This window comes from Salvelinus namaycush, chromosome 29, assembly GCF_016432855.1.
Source record: "Salvelinus namaycush isolate Seneca chromosome 29, SaNama_1.0, whole genome shotgun sequence".
NCBI classification, from domain to species: domain Eukaryota; kingdom Metazoa; phylum Chordata; class Actinopteri; order Salmoniformes; family Salmonidae; genus Salvelinus; species Salvelinus namaycush.
In genome coordinates, this window is record NC_052335.1 from 32212170 (window position 1) to 32225471 (window position 13302).

General features: G+C 45.5%; 1 protein-coding gene across 2 annotated transcripts in view; it reads right to left on the bottom strand.

The window, feature by feature from the left end:
* The window catches only part of LOC120024298 (serine/threonine-protein kinase MRCK beta-like), a 121771-nt gene extending 111956 nt beyond the window's left edge, over nt 1-9815 (bottom strand). The window contains exon 1 of one of the 2 annotated variants that reach the window (XM_038968505.1): nt 9641-9815. In XM_038968505.1, the coding sequence (XP_038824433.1) occupies nt 9641-9815 (175 nt within the window). Of the gene's footprint in view, nt 1-7184; nt 7556-9640 lie in introns of those variants that run through there. The other variant, XM_038968506.1, reaches the window with a different exon arrangement.
* Nucleotides 9816-13302: the final 3487 nt, after the last annotated feature.

A 13302-nucleotide genomic window follows, 5' to 3' on the forward strand; every position in this document is an offset into this window, starting at 1 on the left:
AATTACAACAATACTGAATGAACACTTATTTTAACTTAATATAATACATAAATAAAATCAATTTAGCATTATTATTATTTATTTTTTTAATCGGCCAAATCGGTGTCCAAAAATACCGATTTCCGATTGTTATGAAAACTTGAAAATCGGCCCTAATTAGATCGGCCATTCCGATTAAATCGGTCGACCTCTAGTGGAAACAGCTCAACCACCAAGTGAAATGTGATACGCCGACTCTTTCAGCTTTGTAGCCAAGAGGAGGTCCGTGGTGACAAACTCCAAAAGCTGTGGAGGAAAGTGCTCGGTAAATGTACACCACAGTTCTCTAAACAAGCTGCTCAGTTAGTGGCACAACAGCAAAGACTACACAGGTCTGACAGAACATTACAATATCTCTCACTGGACTGTTTTCACTCAGGGGGAAACGGTCTCTCTGTGTGGTGTATGGAAACAGTCTTCTAGTTCAGGTACCTTCGCTTCTTGGATACAGAAACAATGGTGGACATCTTAAAACAAAATGGGGACAGCAGACTGGGATAGGGAGAGATTGAATATGTCCATAAACACTCCAGCCAGCTGGTCTGCGCATGTTCTGAATGCCGGCAGCCTTGAGGGGGTTAACACGCTTTAAAATGTCTTACTCACATCGGCCACGGAGAGCGAGAGCTCACAGACCTCGGGGGTGGCCTGTGTCAGCGGCACCGTGTTATTCTCAAAGCGGGCGAAGAAGGTGTTTAGCTTGTCCGGGAGCGAGACAGTGTCTGCGACGTAGCTGATTTCCCCTTTATAACACGTGATTGTTTGGAGTCTCTGCCACATACGTCTCGTATCTGAGCCGTTGAATTGCAACTCCACTTTGTCTCCGTACTGACGTTTTGCCTGTTTGATTGCCTTATGGACGGAATAACTCAGCTCAGAGGCAACACAGAACACATCCCAGCACGTGTGATAAAAACAGTCTTGAAGCATGGATTCCGATTGGTCAGACCAGTGTTGAGTAGACCTTAAACAGGAAGTACCCGTGTATCTGCCTATAGGAAGTGAAGGGAACAGAGTCGTGATCCGATTTGCCGAAGGGAGGGCAGGGGGAGGGTCTTGTAGCCATCCTGGAAGGGCGAGTGACAATGGTTGAGAGTTTTTGAAGCGCGAGTACTGCAGGCGATGTGTTGATAGAACTTTGTAAGCGTTTCCCTTTAGATTTGCTTTATTAATAACCCACATTTCAGTTAAATCGTTCAGCACTACAGCCTACATTTTCAATACATTTGGTAGAAATATGTAAGGGTGCAACAGCAAATCTGTAAAAGTCATGGGGCACAGCTAGGTTTATAGCTAAGTTTTTAAGCTGCCACCATGTGACCATTGTGTTTCAATTCAGAAATGAGAGGGTATTGACTATAAAAGGTCTCTCCCCTGGAGAGTCAGAATATCCACAGTGGGCCCTGAAATTACAACAGATATGTGAAAAACTGTGTCCACACCACATTGTACATTTATTTACAGCGTAAATATTTATATAGTATTTATTTTTAATGACCATTTAATTTACTTCTCACTTCCTTCCTCCTATGGACATTCCCAAACTGACTCGTACCCTGCGCACACGACTGTACATATTATTATTCACTTTGTCTAATTAACTTTTATTTATTTTACTTTTTCCTTTTACCTGCTCTGTTATAATTTCAGGGTACAGTGAAAATTATATGCCTCCCTGTGACTAATAAACTATCACTGTGAAATTCCAAAAGAATGCCAAAACCCTGTTCATCAACTATTCCTCACTGCTACACAGAGTCATCACACACAGGGCCAGTTGAACAGCTGAGAGGCCAAACCAAAACGTTGGTAATCAATGTCTTTGGGGCACCGGGTGTGACGGATCCAAATGTGTGTGGCACGTGGTGACCTTGAGCAAGGTCCCATCATCCCACCAGCATCACTTGGCAACAGGGCCACAATCGCAACAGAACTACATTACCCATCCAGGTGCGTGGGGATGGTAATACCACACTGAGCCATTTTCCACTGTGGAGGCCTCATGCCTGTGAGGAAGGCTTTGAGGGAAATGCTTGGGAGCCAAACGGCTAGGCCTAATCTGTGTCATGCCTGCAGCCTAGCGCCTGGGAGCAGAGGAGGGGAGAACGCCCACACGTCTGGTGTTGGGGGAGGATATTAGCAGGAATGAACGGAATTCTCTATGGTCATGCCATGGCTGCAAGCCAGGAGACTCCTGTTCCCCTGTGACATTAACTTTACAAAACAGACCTTAGCTCAACAAGTAAGATTCCATTTCAAACTTGCCAAATATCTCATTAGTAAGCAAAAAGACAGGGCCGTAAAGTAAGAATGAAAGACAGAGGAATCCCTTTCCAAACACTGCCTTTGTTCCAGTAACATCACTCCTCTTGTTTAGCTGCATCAATGGGAGTTAGCGCTTGAATATCCTCCATTCTGAGAGGCATTCCTGAATCCTGACAAGCCCCGTCCTGTCTCTGTTCAGTCTGTCTGTGAAGAGTGGGGTGTACGCGTGTGACGCAACAGCCCTGTTTGTGAGGTATGTTTTGAGTCAGGGTGGCCCTGGGAGAGAAGATGCCTCATGCAAGAAACACACCGAGCCAGTCGGGCAAATGTGAGTTGTCAGGCAGCAAAAACTAAACATGGAGAACAGAGGACATACCAGACATATCCTCAGTAATAGGAGTCGCCGCCTCCCTTTCTGCAGATTCCTTATGCAGTACAGACCTCCTAAGCTCAACCATTATGAAGCAGACGCGGAAAAGAGCACCTTCATTTCCCTGAGATTGGGCCTCAAAAGTCTTAAATTTGTCAGTGTTGTAAGTCATTGTATGAAATGGATCATTATGGATAGGCACCTCAAATGTAATAATGATCATGGGCTAGGTCTATGATGAGAGTTGTTCCAGAGTGACTAACTGATAGGAATGATGATCCTATCCTGGCTCCGAGTAGCATTCATTTGCTGCAGTAAGAGGGTGTGGCCTGTTAACATTTGGCTTGGCATGCTGGCACAGCGGAGCATTCTGAAAGGTAAGCAAGAAACCACACTTAACAATAGTACCCCTCCCCAGGACATCCACAACGAGTGCGGTCACAATATTTAACGTATCATTAAAAAAAGGGGAAAACAGCACGTGTTACACAATATCTTGATTGAATTGAGGCTTATAAAAGTAAAGGTATTCTGAAAGTGGGTGAGGCAAGTACGGTTAATGGCAGTCTAACATGGAGGCATATTATTATTATTATTGTGTTATTATTGTTATCAGTTATTGTTATGTATTAGTTATTATTATTATGATATTATTATGTTGTATGGATGTATAGATGTTGATGCAATGTAAACAGTAGTAACACTTCCAGAGTGTAAAGGGCTGTAGGGAGCAGCTGTTCCACAGAAGGGGGACTAGAAATGAGAAACTCAGGATGTGTAGTGCAATCATGATTTTCAGAAGGCAATCACCGACTATTATGTTGGCCTATGCCCAAATTAAGAACAACCCTAGTTTAAATAAAATGGGTGGCACAGTGGTCTATGGCACTGCATCGCAGCGCTAGCTGTGCCACCAGAGACTCTGGGTTCGTGCCCAGGCTCTGTCGGAGCCGGCCGCGACCGGAAGGTCCGTGGGGTGACGCACAATTGGCCTAGCGTCGTCCGGGTTAGGGAGAGTTTGGCCGGTAGGGATATCCTTGTCTCATCGCGCACCAGCGACTCCTGTGGCGGGCCGGGCGCAGTGCGCGCTAACCAAGGGAGCCAGGTGCACGGTGTTTCCTCCGACACATTGGTGCGGCTGGCTTCCGGGTTGGAGGTTGTGTTTCGGAGGACGCATGGCTTTCGACCTTCGTCTCTCCCGAGCCCGTACGGGAGTTGTAGCGATGAAACAAGATAGTAATTACTAACAATTGGATACCACGAAATTGGGGAGAAAAGGGGGTAAAATTATTAAATTTAAATTTAAATAAAAAGGTGATGCTTATTTTGTGTGAGAGTGAGGATGCACAAGAGGAGACGCAGCAGTAAAAGGGAATATGGCCAATATCATTTCACAATATTTTTGACGGTATTTTTAGTTTCTGAATAATACAGGTTCTAGATTTGCTTTAGGAGTAGTGAGTGATCCTAGGGGTGGCAACCCACATTCTAGGTGATTTCAATGGGTCTTTCTCCATTCTGATTGTTTTATACTTTTTAATCAAATTTAAACCAAAAATAAAATCAGCATTTATCCATTTTCAGCACTCATTTGAGATTATTTCCACACTACCGCGTAGCATACTACCAGATACCTATAGACTTCCAGTCACTGCATTAATGTTACTTAGCATTGGCTAGCAAAACTACCTCTAACTTCCTTCATACTGGACACAGACATAAAAATGGTATCCACGAGTTCATATGACTCTGGTGAACTAACTAACTGTACCCATTTTGTGTCTCAACTCCTCAAATTGCAGGAAGAGCAGAACCTACTAAAAATGAGAGCATTTATTCTGGAAAATGTATGCTCAGTTTGACGAGCTCAGCATTGCAATACCACATACCGCTAGCAGCTTTTTAGCCAAAGACTGTTACACTAGCTGTCTAGTCTGTTGTATAAATGTGCAATGAGCATAAAAAAAACTATTATATAAGGAATGGGCAACTCATTCTCATTCTGAAATAAGGTAGGTCACTTGATTTCAACATCTGAACAAAGTGGACAGGCTAACATGCTGTTCAAACAGTTGGAGACGGACAGAAGGGTGTGTACAATTCAACTACTCTACCTTGTTAGTTAGCAAATAGTTCCAAGTTTGCTAGACTTAAAATATAAAGATTAGCTCGCTACTCACTAGCATGTGGGGTTGTGCTTAAGAGATTGTTTATGAAATCTTGCTGTGTTAATTTTCTATAATGCCTCCTACAAAAAGTGAGTCATTATTAGTGAATACACATTATACATGGTTCTGGTTACATTTGTAACAAAAAGTGCATTTTAATAGACTGCCTTGAAAGCCAGATCACTGATGATTGCAAAAAAAGCAGGTTAAACTATTTTGATAAAATAATACAATTATTAGTGGTTCTTGTGATTGTGGAAGACTTATGTAAAGTGACAGTCCCATGTTTCATGAGCCGAAATAAAAGATCCCAGAAATGTTCCATACGCACAAAAAGCTACATTTTCTCAAAAATGTTGTGCACAAATTTGTTTACATCTGTTAGTGAGCATTTCTCTTTTGCCAAGATAACCCATTCAATTGACGTGTGGCATATCAAGAAGCTGATTAAACCGGGTGATTATTACAAAGGTGCACCTTGTGCTGGGGTCAATAAAATGCCACTAAAATATGCAGTTTGTCACAACACAATGCCACAGATGTCTCAAGTTGAGGGAGCATGCAATTGGTATGCTGACTGCTGGAATTTCCACCAGAGCTATGGCCAGATAATTGAATGTTCATTTCTCTACCATAAGCCGCCTCCAGTGTAATTTTTGATTATTTGGCAGTACGTCCAAACAGCCTCACAACCGCAGACAACGTGTACCCACGCAAGCCCAGGACCTCCACATCCGGCTTCTTCACTTGCGGGATCGTCTGAGACCAGCCACCCGGAGAGCTGATGAAACTGTGGGTTTGCACAACTGAAGAACTTCTGCACAAAGTGCCCCATGGTGGCAGTGGGTTATGATATGGGCAGGCATAAGCTACGGACAACAAACACAATTGTATTTTATCGATGGCAGTTTGAATGCACAGAGATACTGTGACAAGGCTCATTGTCGTGCCATTCACCCGCCGCCATCACCTCATATTTTAGCATGATAATGCACGGCCCCATGTCACAAGGATCTGTACATAATTCCTGGAAGCTGAAAATGTCCCAATTCTTCCATGGCCTACATACTCAGACATGTCATTCAATGAGCATGTTTGGGATGCTCTGGTTAGATGCGTGCGACAGCGTGTTCCAGTTACAGCCAATATCCAGCAACTTTGCACAGCCATTGAAGGGGTGTGAGACAACATTCCACAGGCCAATATCAACAGCCTGATCAACTGTGAAGGAGATGTGTCGCACTGCATGAGGCAAATTGTGGTCACACCAGATACGGACTGTTTTTCTGATCCATGCCCATACCTTTCTTTTAAGGTATCTGTGATCAACAGATGCATATCTGTATTCCTAGTCATATGACATCCATAGATTAGGGCCTAATGAATTTATTTCAATTGACTGATTTCCTGACATGAACTGTAACTCAGTAAAAACGTTTAAATTGTTGCATATTGCGTTTACATTTTTGTTCAGTGTAGACAGAAAGATAATTGCCCATAAATTGGAGAAAATAATCAGCCAGGACTAGTAGGAACCAATGTTTTGGTCAGTGTTTCCCAGGGGACCCTTTAGTCTTCTTCCTAAAATGTATTATTTTACTTCATGTAGCTAACATATTCATGCTTTGCCTATTCCTCTCTGATTTAGAATATACTTGCACAGACAACATGATGATTGAGGCCTACACCAGCAATGGTATCATGCTGTATTAGCTAGCTACGTTTGCTACGACTCAGTACATTTATTAGCTAGCCAGCTGATTAGCTATTAGCATTAGCAGCTAAAACTATTTCATTTAGCCACAACTTGCTTAGCAAAGACAAACTAGATGCTTTCAGACAGTAAGATACACAAACTAATAGTGTAATTATAGAACGCTTGTGGATTTATATTAGGAAGCAAAGTGTAAAGCAGCAACTTGTCAGCAACATCTTTCTGCATCTGCTGCATTGACTATGCAGACTGAAGACAACTGCAAGTGGTCAAGCAACAACGACACTCCTTGAGTGACAGGAGGCGGGGCTTAGCGAGAGAGAGTGAGAGCGACGAATCAAGTAGCGGAGTAAACTTTTTTTTTTTTTTTTTAAATGGACGTTACACACAGCGGAGGGGCGTATCACATTTAACATACCAAACATTGAAATACTGTGCATCAACCGGTCCGTGTATCAACACGCTTTATATAGTAAAATACGGTATAAGCTTACCGCCCAGCCCAGGTTTGGAACTGGCAAAGATACACTAGCGCCGCTCCCAAGGGTGCTTGCTGGAAATCAAGTCGCAGCAGAATCCTATGCTGATACTCACCACTGACTGCAAATAGTAATTAATATTTTTATACCGTCTTATCCTCCATGGAGTTGGCTGCAATAGCCCTCTTGTCCGAGTGGCAGTGGGGCAATAAACACCTGCACAGCAGTCTCCTTCTCCCACTGACCTTGGCAGCTAATTCACTCAGCTAACAGTTCTTGCTGCACAGGTGCACAGGAATCTGGGCTCTCCTTGGGTATACTAATGGGAGAAGGCCACTTCAAGCATGTCAACTTAATAACGCCATCGATATACAACACACAGGTTGGTGGTTGTAAAGTGTGTACATATGTTGAACGCAGAACATTCACAAGACCTGAATTTCAAAAGAAAATTGTTGGTGAAGCAAACTGCAATTCATCAACATCTGCTATTCAGCAATTCTTCAAGGGGACTTTTAGGCTAAATATGTGATGTGGCCACTGGAATTAGGGGAGTGGAGTAGATTCTGCCAGAAGGTTACAGTGTGAAGTAGATTCTGCCAGAAGGTTACAGTGTGAACTTGCTGCACTGGTCAATATTAGAGTGTGAGGCGCGGTCAATATGTCTGTCACTGATAATGAGGGGCAGATCATACCGCTGCTCTTCAGTGAACTAGCTAGACTCCCAGCCCTTGACCAATGTATTTGCTGAGATCCAACTTTGCTTTGTCAGTGCCAGAGCAATAAATATATGAACCTTGGTGGATATCAAAGGTCCAATACACTTTTCTTAACATGGCGGTGTAAAAGGATGGGAGGACTGAAAAACCACAAACCTCCACTAAGCTATTTAGCCTGTTGGGCAGATGACAGCCTCCTTTTGACAGAGTAGAATCTTCATGGTTTGTGTTAAGTAGGACAAGACGTGGGCAAAACATTTGCTACAGAAAACTAAAATAAGTATTTTTCTACGACAACTTTGAGTAGGCTAGTAAGCTAGCCTACCTCCCCATTTGAAAACACTTTTACCCATTGTGTGTGGACTGAACACAACCCTGATGTGTTGGATCAAACCAAAACCACAGACACAGATCAGTCTCATGGACCTGCCTGTCACAAATCATGTGTAGGGCTTTGGGAACTGTTCATTATGCTACAGTGTCATTTGGCAGTCCTGGTTGAGTTCCCAAAGGACGATTCACACACAGGCCAAGGCTGGACCATTCACTCACAGGCCAAGGCTGAACCAAACGAGCCCAGAGGTCAGGCAGGTAACTGTGTTGTTCAGGCTAGAGGAGAATTGGTCTTGGACAGTCAAAACCGAGTTGTGGCACCTGCTGATGATAGCTCCGAGGACAGCAACAGTCTTACATTTTACATTATAGTAATTTTGCAGACGCTCTTACTCAGAGCAATTTACAGGAGCAATTAGGGGTAAGTGCCTTGCTCAAGGGCACAACGAGAGATTTTCACCTAGTCAGATCGGGGATTCGAAACCAGCGACCTTTCGGTTACTGGACCAATGCTCTTAACCGTAAGACTACCTGCCGCCCTACATCTTTTCGGGAGCAGACACACTGGGGTGTAATCTCATTACTGACGTCAATGAAATGCCCAGGGAAGAGAATCCTCTCATTGTGTTGGATGACTGCAGCCCAAAGGCCAGGTTGGACTACGTGTCTGGATTGGAGCAGATTGTGGGAGGGGGGTGGTACTGTGAGCAGCCTAGGTGAGCCATGGTGCATAATAGTAAAGACTGTTTCACAAGTTATGTCCTGATATAAAACGTGAGGAATTCTGGCACTAAAAAAAGGTTGCTTATTATTCATTCTGAAAAATAACAAGCAGCCTAGTAGGCTAAATTAATAACTTTAGCCTCAAATTGGAACAGTCCTCCATTAACCTCGACCTGGAAAGTATAAACCTAAGGTTATGAGCCTCATCACCTGATTCTAAACACCAGTCCTTAGGCTCAACCTGGAGATGGTTACATTTGTATAACAGCTCTGACAAGCAAAAAGTAAACAATACCTGATAGGACAGAAGAAATGACAAAAATAGGCAACTGGTTTCTTTAACAAACACAATCTTTTTGAGTTGCACACTGTTTGTAATCTGAGTCCAAGCACTGAGTCACAGTAGATAGTCCAATAAACAGTACATTCACCTCTGTAAGAGAATATTAACCAGGCAACAGTTCAGAAACCACTGTTTAGTGTTAAGAGATTTCAAGAACAAGGAATTGTAATGAAGGTATTGGTTATTCCACAAAGTATATGCACAAGGTATCATTACTTGTAATATAAGTAGGTAGGCTAATAACTTTAGAATTGATTCATGGAAATGTTGCTGTTTGCTGTCATTTCATTGTTCCAAATGATTGACTAACGTTACTAGGCCATCCCATTTTCAGAAATGGGGTGAACTAGTCAGCTAGCTATCTGTCTACTGTACATACCTAGCATAGCTAGGATTACAAGTAATGGATCATTGCACATAGATTGCACGGGCTGTGATCACTCGTACTGTCATATAACTTGTTATCAAATCTAACAATTTAACTTACCCCATTCCAGAAAGTCTGTCACGTGCTTCTCCCGTTTTAAAGGAGAGTTGCTGCATTCGTTGTACAAACATATCAATATATCCAGAAGGGTCTCGACGCTCAGTGAACTTGCATTATTTGGAGTTCCGTCCACTAGCAATTGCTCCAACTTCTTCAGGCGCACCTTCGCTGACATTTTTCTATCAATTAGCTACCACTCCCTTCGCCGAAGAATCGCTCCCCGAGTTAGTATGGGAGACGAAATCGAGCTAACCCTGCCCCCTTCAAGCGCAACCGAAAATACTTATTTGGCCAATATTGGAGCACTGAAGTCCGAGTCTCCAACTTGCTATCTAGACGTGTACTAGTAGCTAGCTAGCTAAAAAAATAAGACCGACATGTTGTATAGAAAATGCTTTGTTTTTAGCGTCGCCACTGTGTTCCCTTCACTCAGATTCGAGGCCCAGTGCGTCCCATTTACTTTAATCCCGACAAATCTGTACTTTCTACCTAGAAAATGGGATGTCGGGTTTCCCCCAGTCGAATCTCAGGTTGACCGGTCGTCCATTCTCTCCTTCGGATTATCTACTCGCTCGCATGCCCGATATATGTTCTTCAACACTGCTAAATAGAGGTATGTCCACCAAAATTGGGGAGTGGCTGTCTTTTCGTAGATGAATCCCTTTTTCTTACTAGCTTCTACTAGTAGCTAGCTGGTGTCTCTCACTATTGAGCGTAATATGGCAAAATTCGTGTCCAGCCTTGTCTCTCCCTACCTTCCAAAAGAATCCAGACCGGGGACTATGGAGTACCCGCCTACCCACACCGGAAACGCTATGGATAGGTGACGTCATTCGATGATTGACAGACACTGGGAGTAAACTGGCACTGACCTCACCAGCAGAACGCCATCATTATTATAGTATCGGTGTGTGGATAACACTTACCGGCACATATATTAGATAAATAAGTTGAAGGATGTGTGTTAAAGGCATACCATACCAAAAACGAACAATATATATGTATATATATATATGTGAATGTGCAAATAGACAATTAAACTACAATCTTTCTACCAATAGTGTTTATGCTTTGGGAATTGCAAAAACATTTTAGTATTGAATGACAGGACAAAAAACATAATGAATAAAGTCATCATCATCATCCTATAGCTGTGTGGTTGACTGGAGAGTATAATGGTATAGTTGATGGGGAGGGAGAAGAGGACTAGGGATTGTTGGATTCATCTTAGGGTGGTAGTGGTGGAGGAGGAGAGGGACATGTTAGGGTGGTAGTGGTGGAGTAGGAGAGGGACATGTTAGAGTGGTAGTGGTGGAGGAGGAGAGGGACATGTTAGAGTGGTAGTGGTGGAGGAGGAGAGGGACAGGACATGTTAGGGTGGTAGTGGTGGAGGAGGAGAGGGACAGGACATGTTAGGGTGGTAGTGGTGGAGGAGGAGAGGGACATGTTAGGGTGGTGGAGGAGGAGAGGGACAGGACATGTTAGGGTGGTAGTGGTGGAGGAGGAGAGGGACAGGACATGTTAGGGTGGTAGTGGTGGAGGAGGAGAGGGACATGTTAGGGTGGTAGTGGTGGAGGAGGAGAGGGACATGTTAGAGTGGTAGTGGTGGAGGAGGAGAGGGACATGTTAGAGTGGTAGTGGTGGAGGAGGAGAGGGACAGGACATGTTAGGGTGGTAGTGGTGGAGGAGGAGAGGGACAGGACATGTTAGGGTGGTAGTGGTGGAGGAGGAGAGGGACATGTTAGGGTGGTAGTGGTGGAGGAGGAGAGGGACAGGACATGTTAGGGTGGTAGTGGTGGAGGAGGAGAGGGACAGGACATGTTAGGGTGGTAGTGGTGGAGGAGGAGAGGGACAGGACATGTTAGGGTGGTAGTAGTGGGGGAGGAGAGGGACATGTTAGGGTGGTAGTGGTGGAGGAGGAGAGGGACATGTTAGGGTGGTAGTGGTGGAGGAGGAGAGGGACATGTTAGGGTGGTAGTGGTGGAGGAGGAGAGGGACATGTTAGGATGGTAGTGGTGGAGGAGGAGACGGACATGTTAGGGTGGTAGTGGTGGAGGAGGAGAGGGACAGGACATGTTAGAGTGGTAGTGGTGGAGGAGGAGAGAGACATGTTGGGGTGGTAGTGGTGGAGGAGGAGAGGGACATGTTGGGGTGGTAGTGGTGGAGGAGGAGAGGGACACGTTAGGGTGGTAGTGGTGGGGGAGGAGAGGGACATGTTGGGGTGGTAGTGGTGGAGGAGGAGAGGGACATGTTAGGGTGGTAGTGGTGGAGGAGGAGAGGGACAGGACATGTTAGGGTGGTAGTGGTGGAGGAAGAGAGGGACATGTTAGGGTGGTAGTGGTGGAGGAGGAGACGGACATGTTAGGGTGGTAGTGGTGGAGGAGGAGAGGGACAGGACATGTTAGGGTGGTAGTGGTGGAGGAGGAGAGGGACAGGTTAGGGTGGTAGTGGTGGGGGAGGAGAGGGACATGTTAGGATGGTAGTGGTGGAGGAGGAGAGGGACATGTTAGGGTGGTAGTGGTGGAGGAGGAGAGGGACATGTTGGGGTGGTAGTGGTGGAGGAGGAGAGGGACATGTTGAGGTGGTAGTGGTGGAGGAGGAGAGGGACAGGACATGTTAGGGTGGTAGTGGTGGATGAGAAGAGGGACATGTTAGGGTGGTAGTGGTGGAGGAGGAGAGGGACATGTTAGGGTGGTAGTGGTGGAGGAGGAGAGGGACATGTTAGGGTGGTAGTGGTGGGGGAGGAGAGGGACAGGACATGTTAGGGTGGTAGTGGTGGAGGAGGAGAGGGACATGTTAGGGTGGTAGTGGTTGAGGAGGAGAGGGACAGGACATGTTAGGGTGGTAGTGGTGGAGGAGGAGAGGGACATGTTAGGGTGGTAGTGGTGGAGGAGGAGAGGGACATGTTGGGATGGTAGTGGTGGAGGAGGAGAGGGACATGTTAGGGTGGTAGTGGTGGAGGAGGAGAAGGACATGTTAGGGTGGTAGTGGTGGAGGAGGAGAGGGACATGTTTGGCTGGTAGTGGTGGAGGAGGAGAGGGACACGTTAGGGTGGTAGTGGTGGAGGAGGAGAGGGACATGTTAGGCTGGTAGTGGTGGAGGAGGAGAGGGACATGTTAGGGTGGTAGTGGTGGAGGAGGAGAGGGACATGTTATAGTGGTTGTGGTGGAGGAGGAGAGGGACATGTTAGGGTGGTAGTGGTGGGGGAGGAGAGGGACATGTTGGGGTGGTAGTGGTGGAGGAGGAGAGGGACATGTTGGGGTGGTAGTAGTGGAGGAGGAGAGGGACATGTTAGGCTGGTAGTGGTGGAGGAGGAGAGGGACAGGACATGTTAGGGTGGTAGTGGTGGAGGAGGAGAGGGACATGTTGGGGTGGTAGTGGTGTAGGTGGAGAGGGACATGTTTGGCTGGTAGTGGTGGAGGAGGAGAGGGACAGGACATGTTAGGGTGGTAGTGGTGGAGGAGGAGAGGGACATGTTGGGGTGGTAGTGGTGGAGGTGGAGAGGGACATGTTTGGCTGGTAGTGGTGGAGGAGGAGAGGGACAGGACATGTTAGGGTGGTAGTGGTGGAGGAGGAGAGGGACATGTTAGGGTGGTAGTGGTGGAGGAGGAGAGGGACATGTTTGGCTGGTAGTGGTGGAGGAGGAGAGGGACAGGACATGT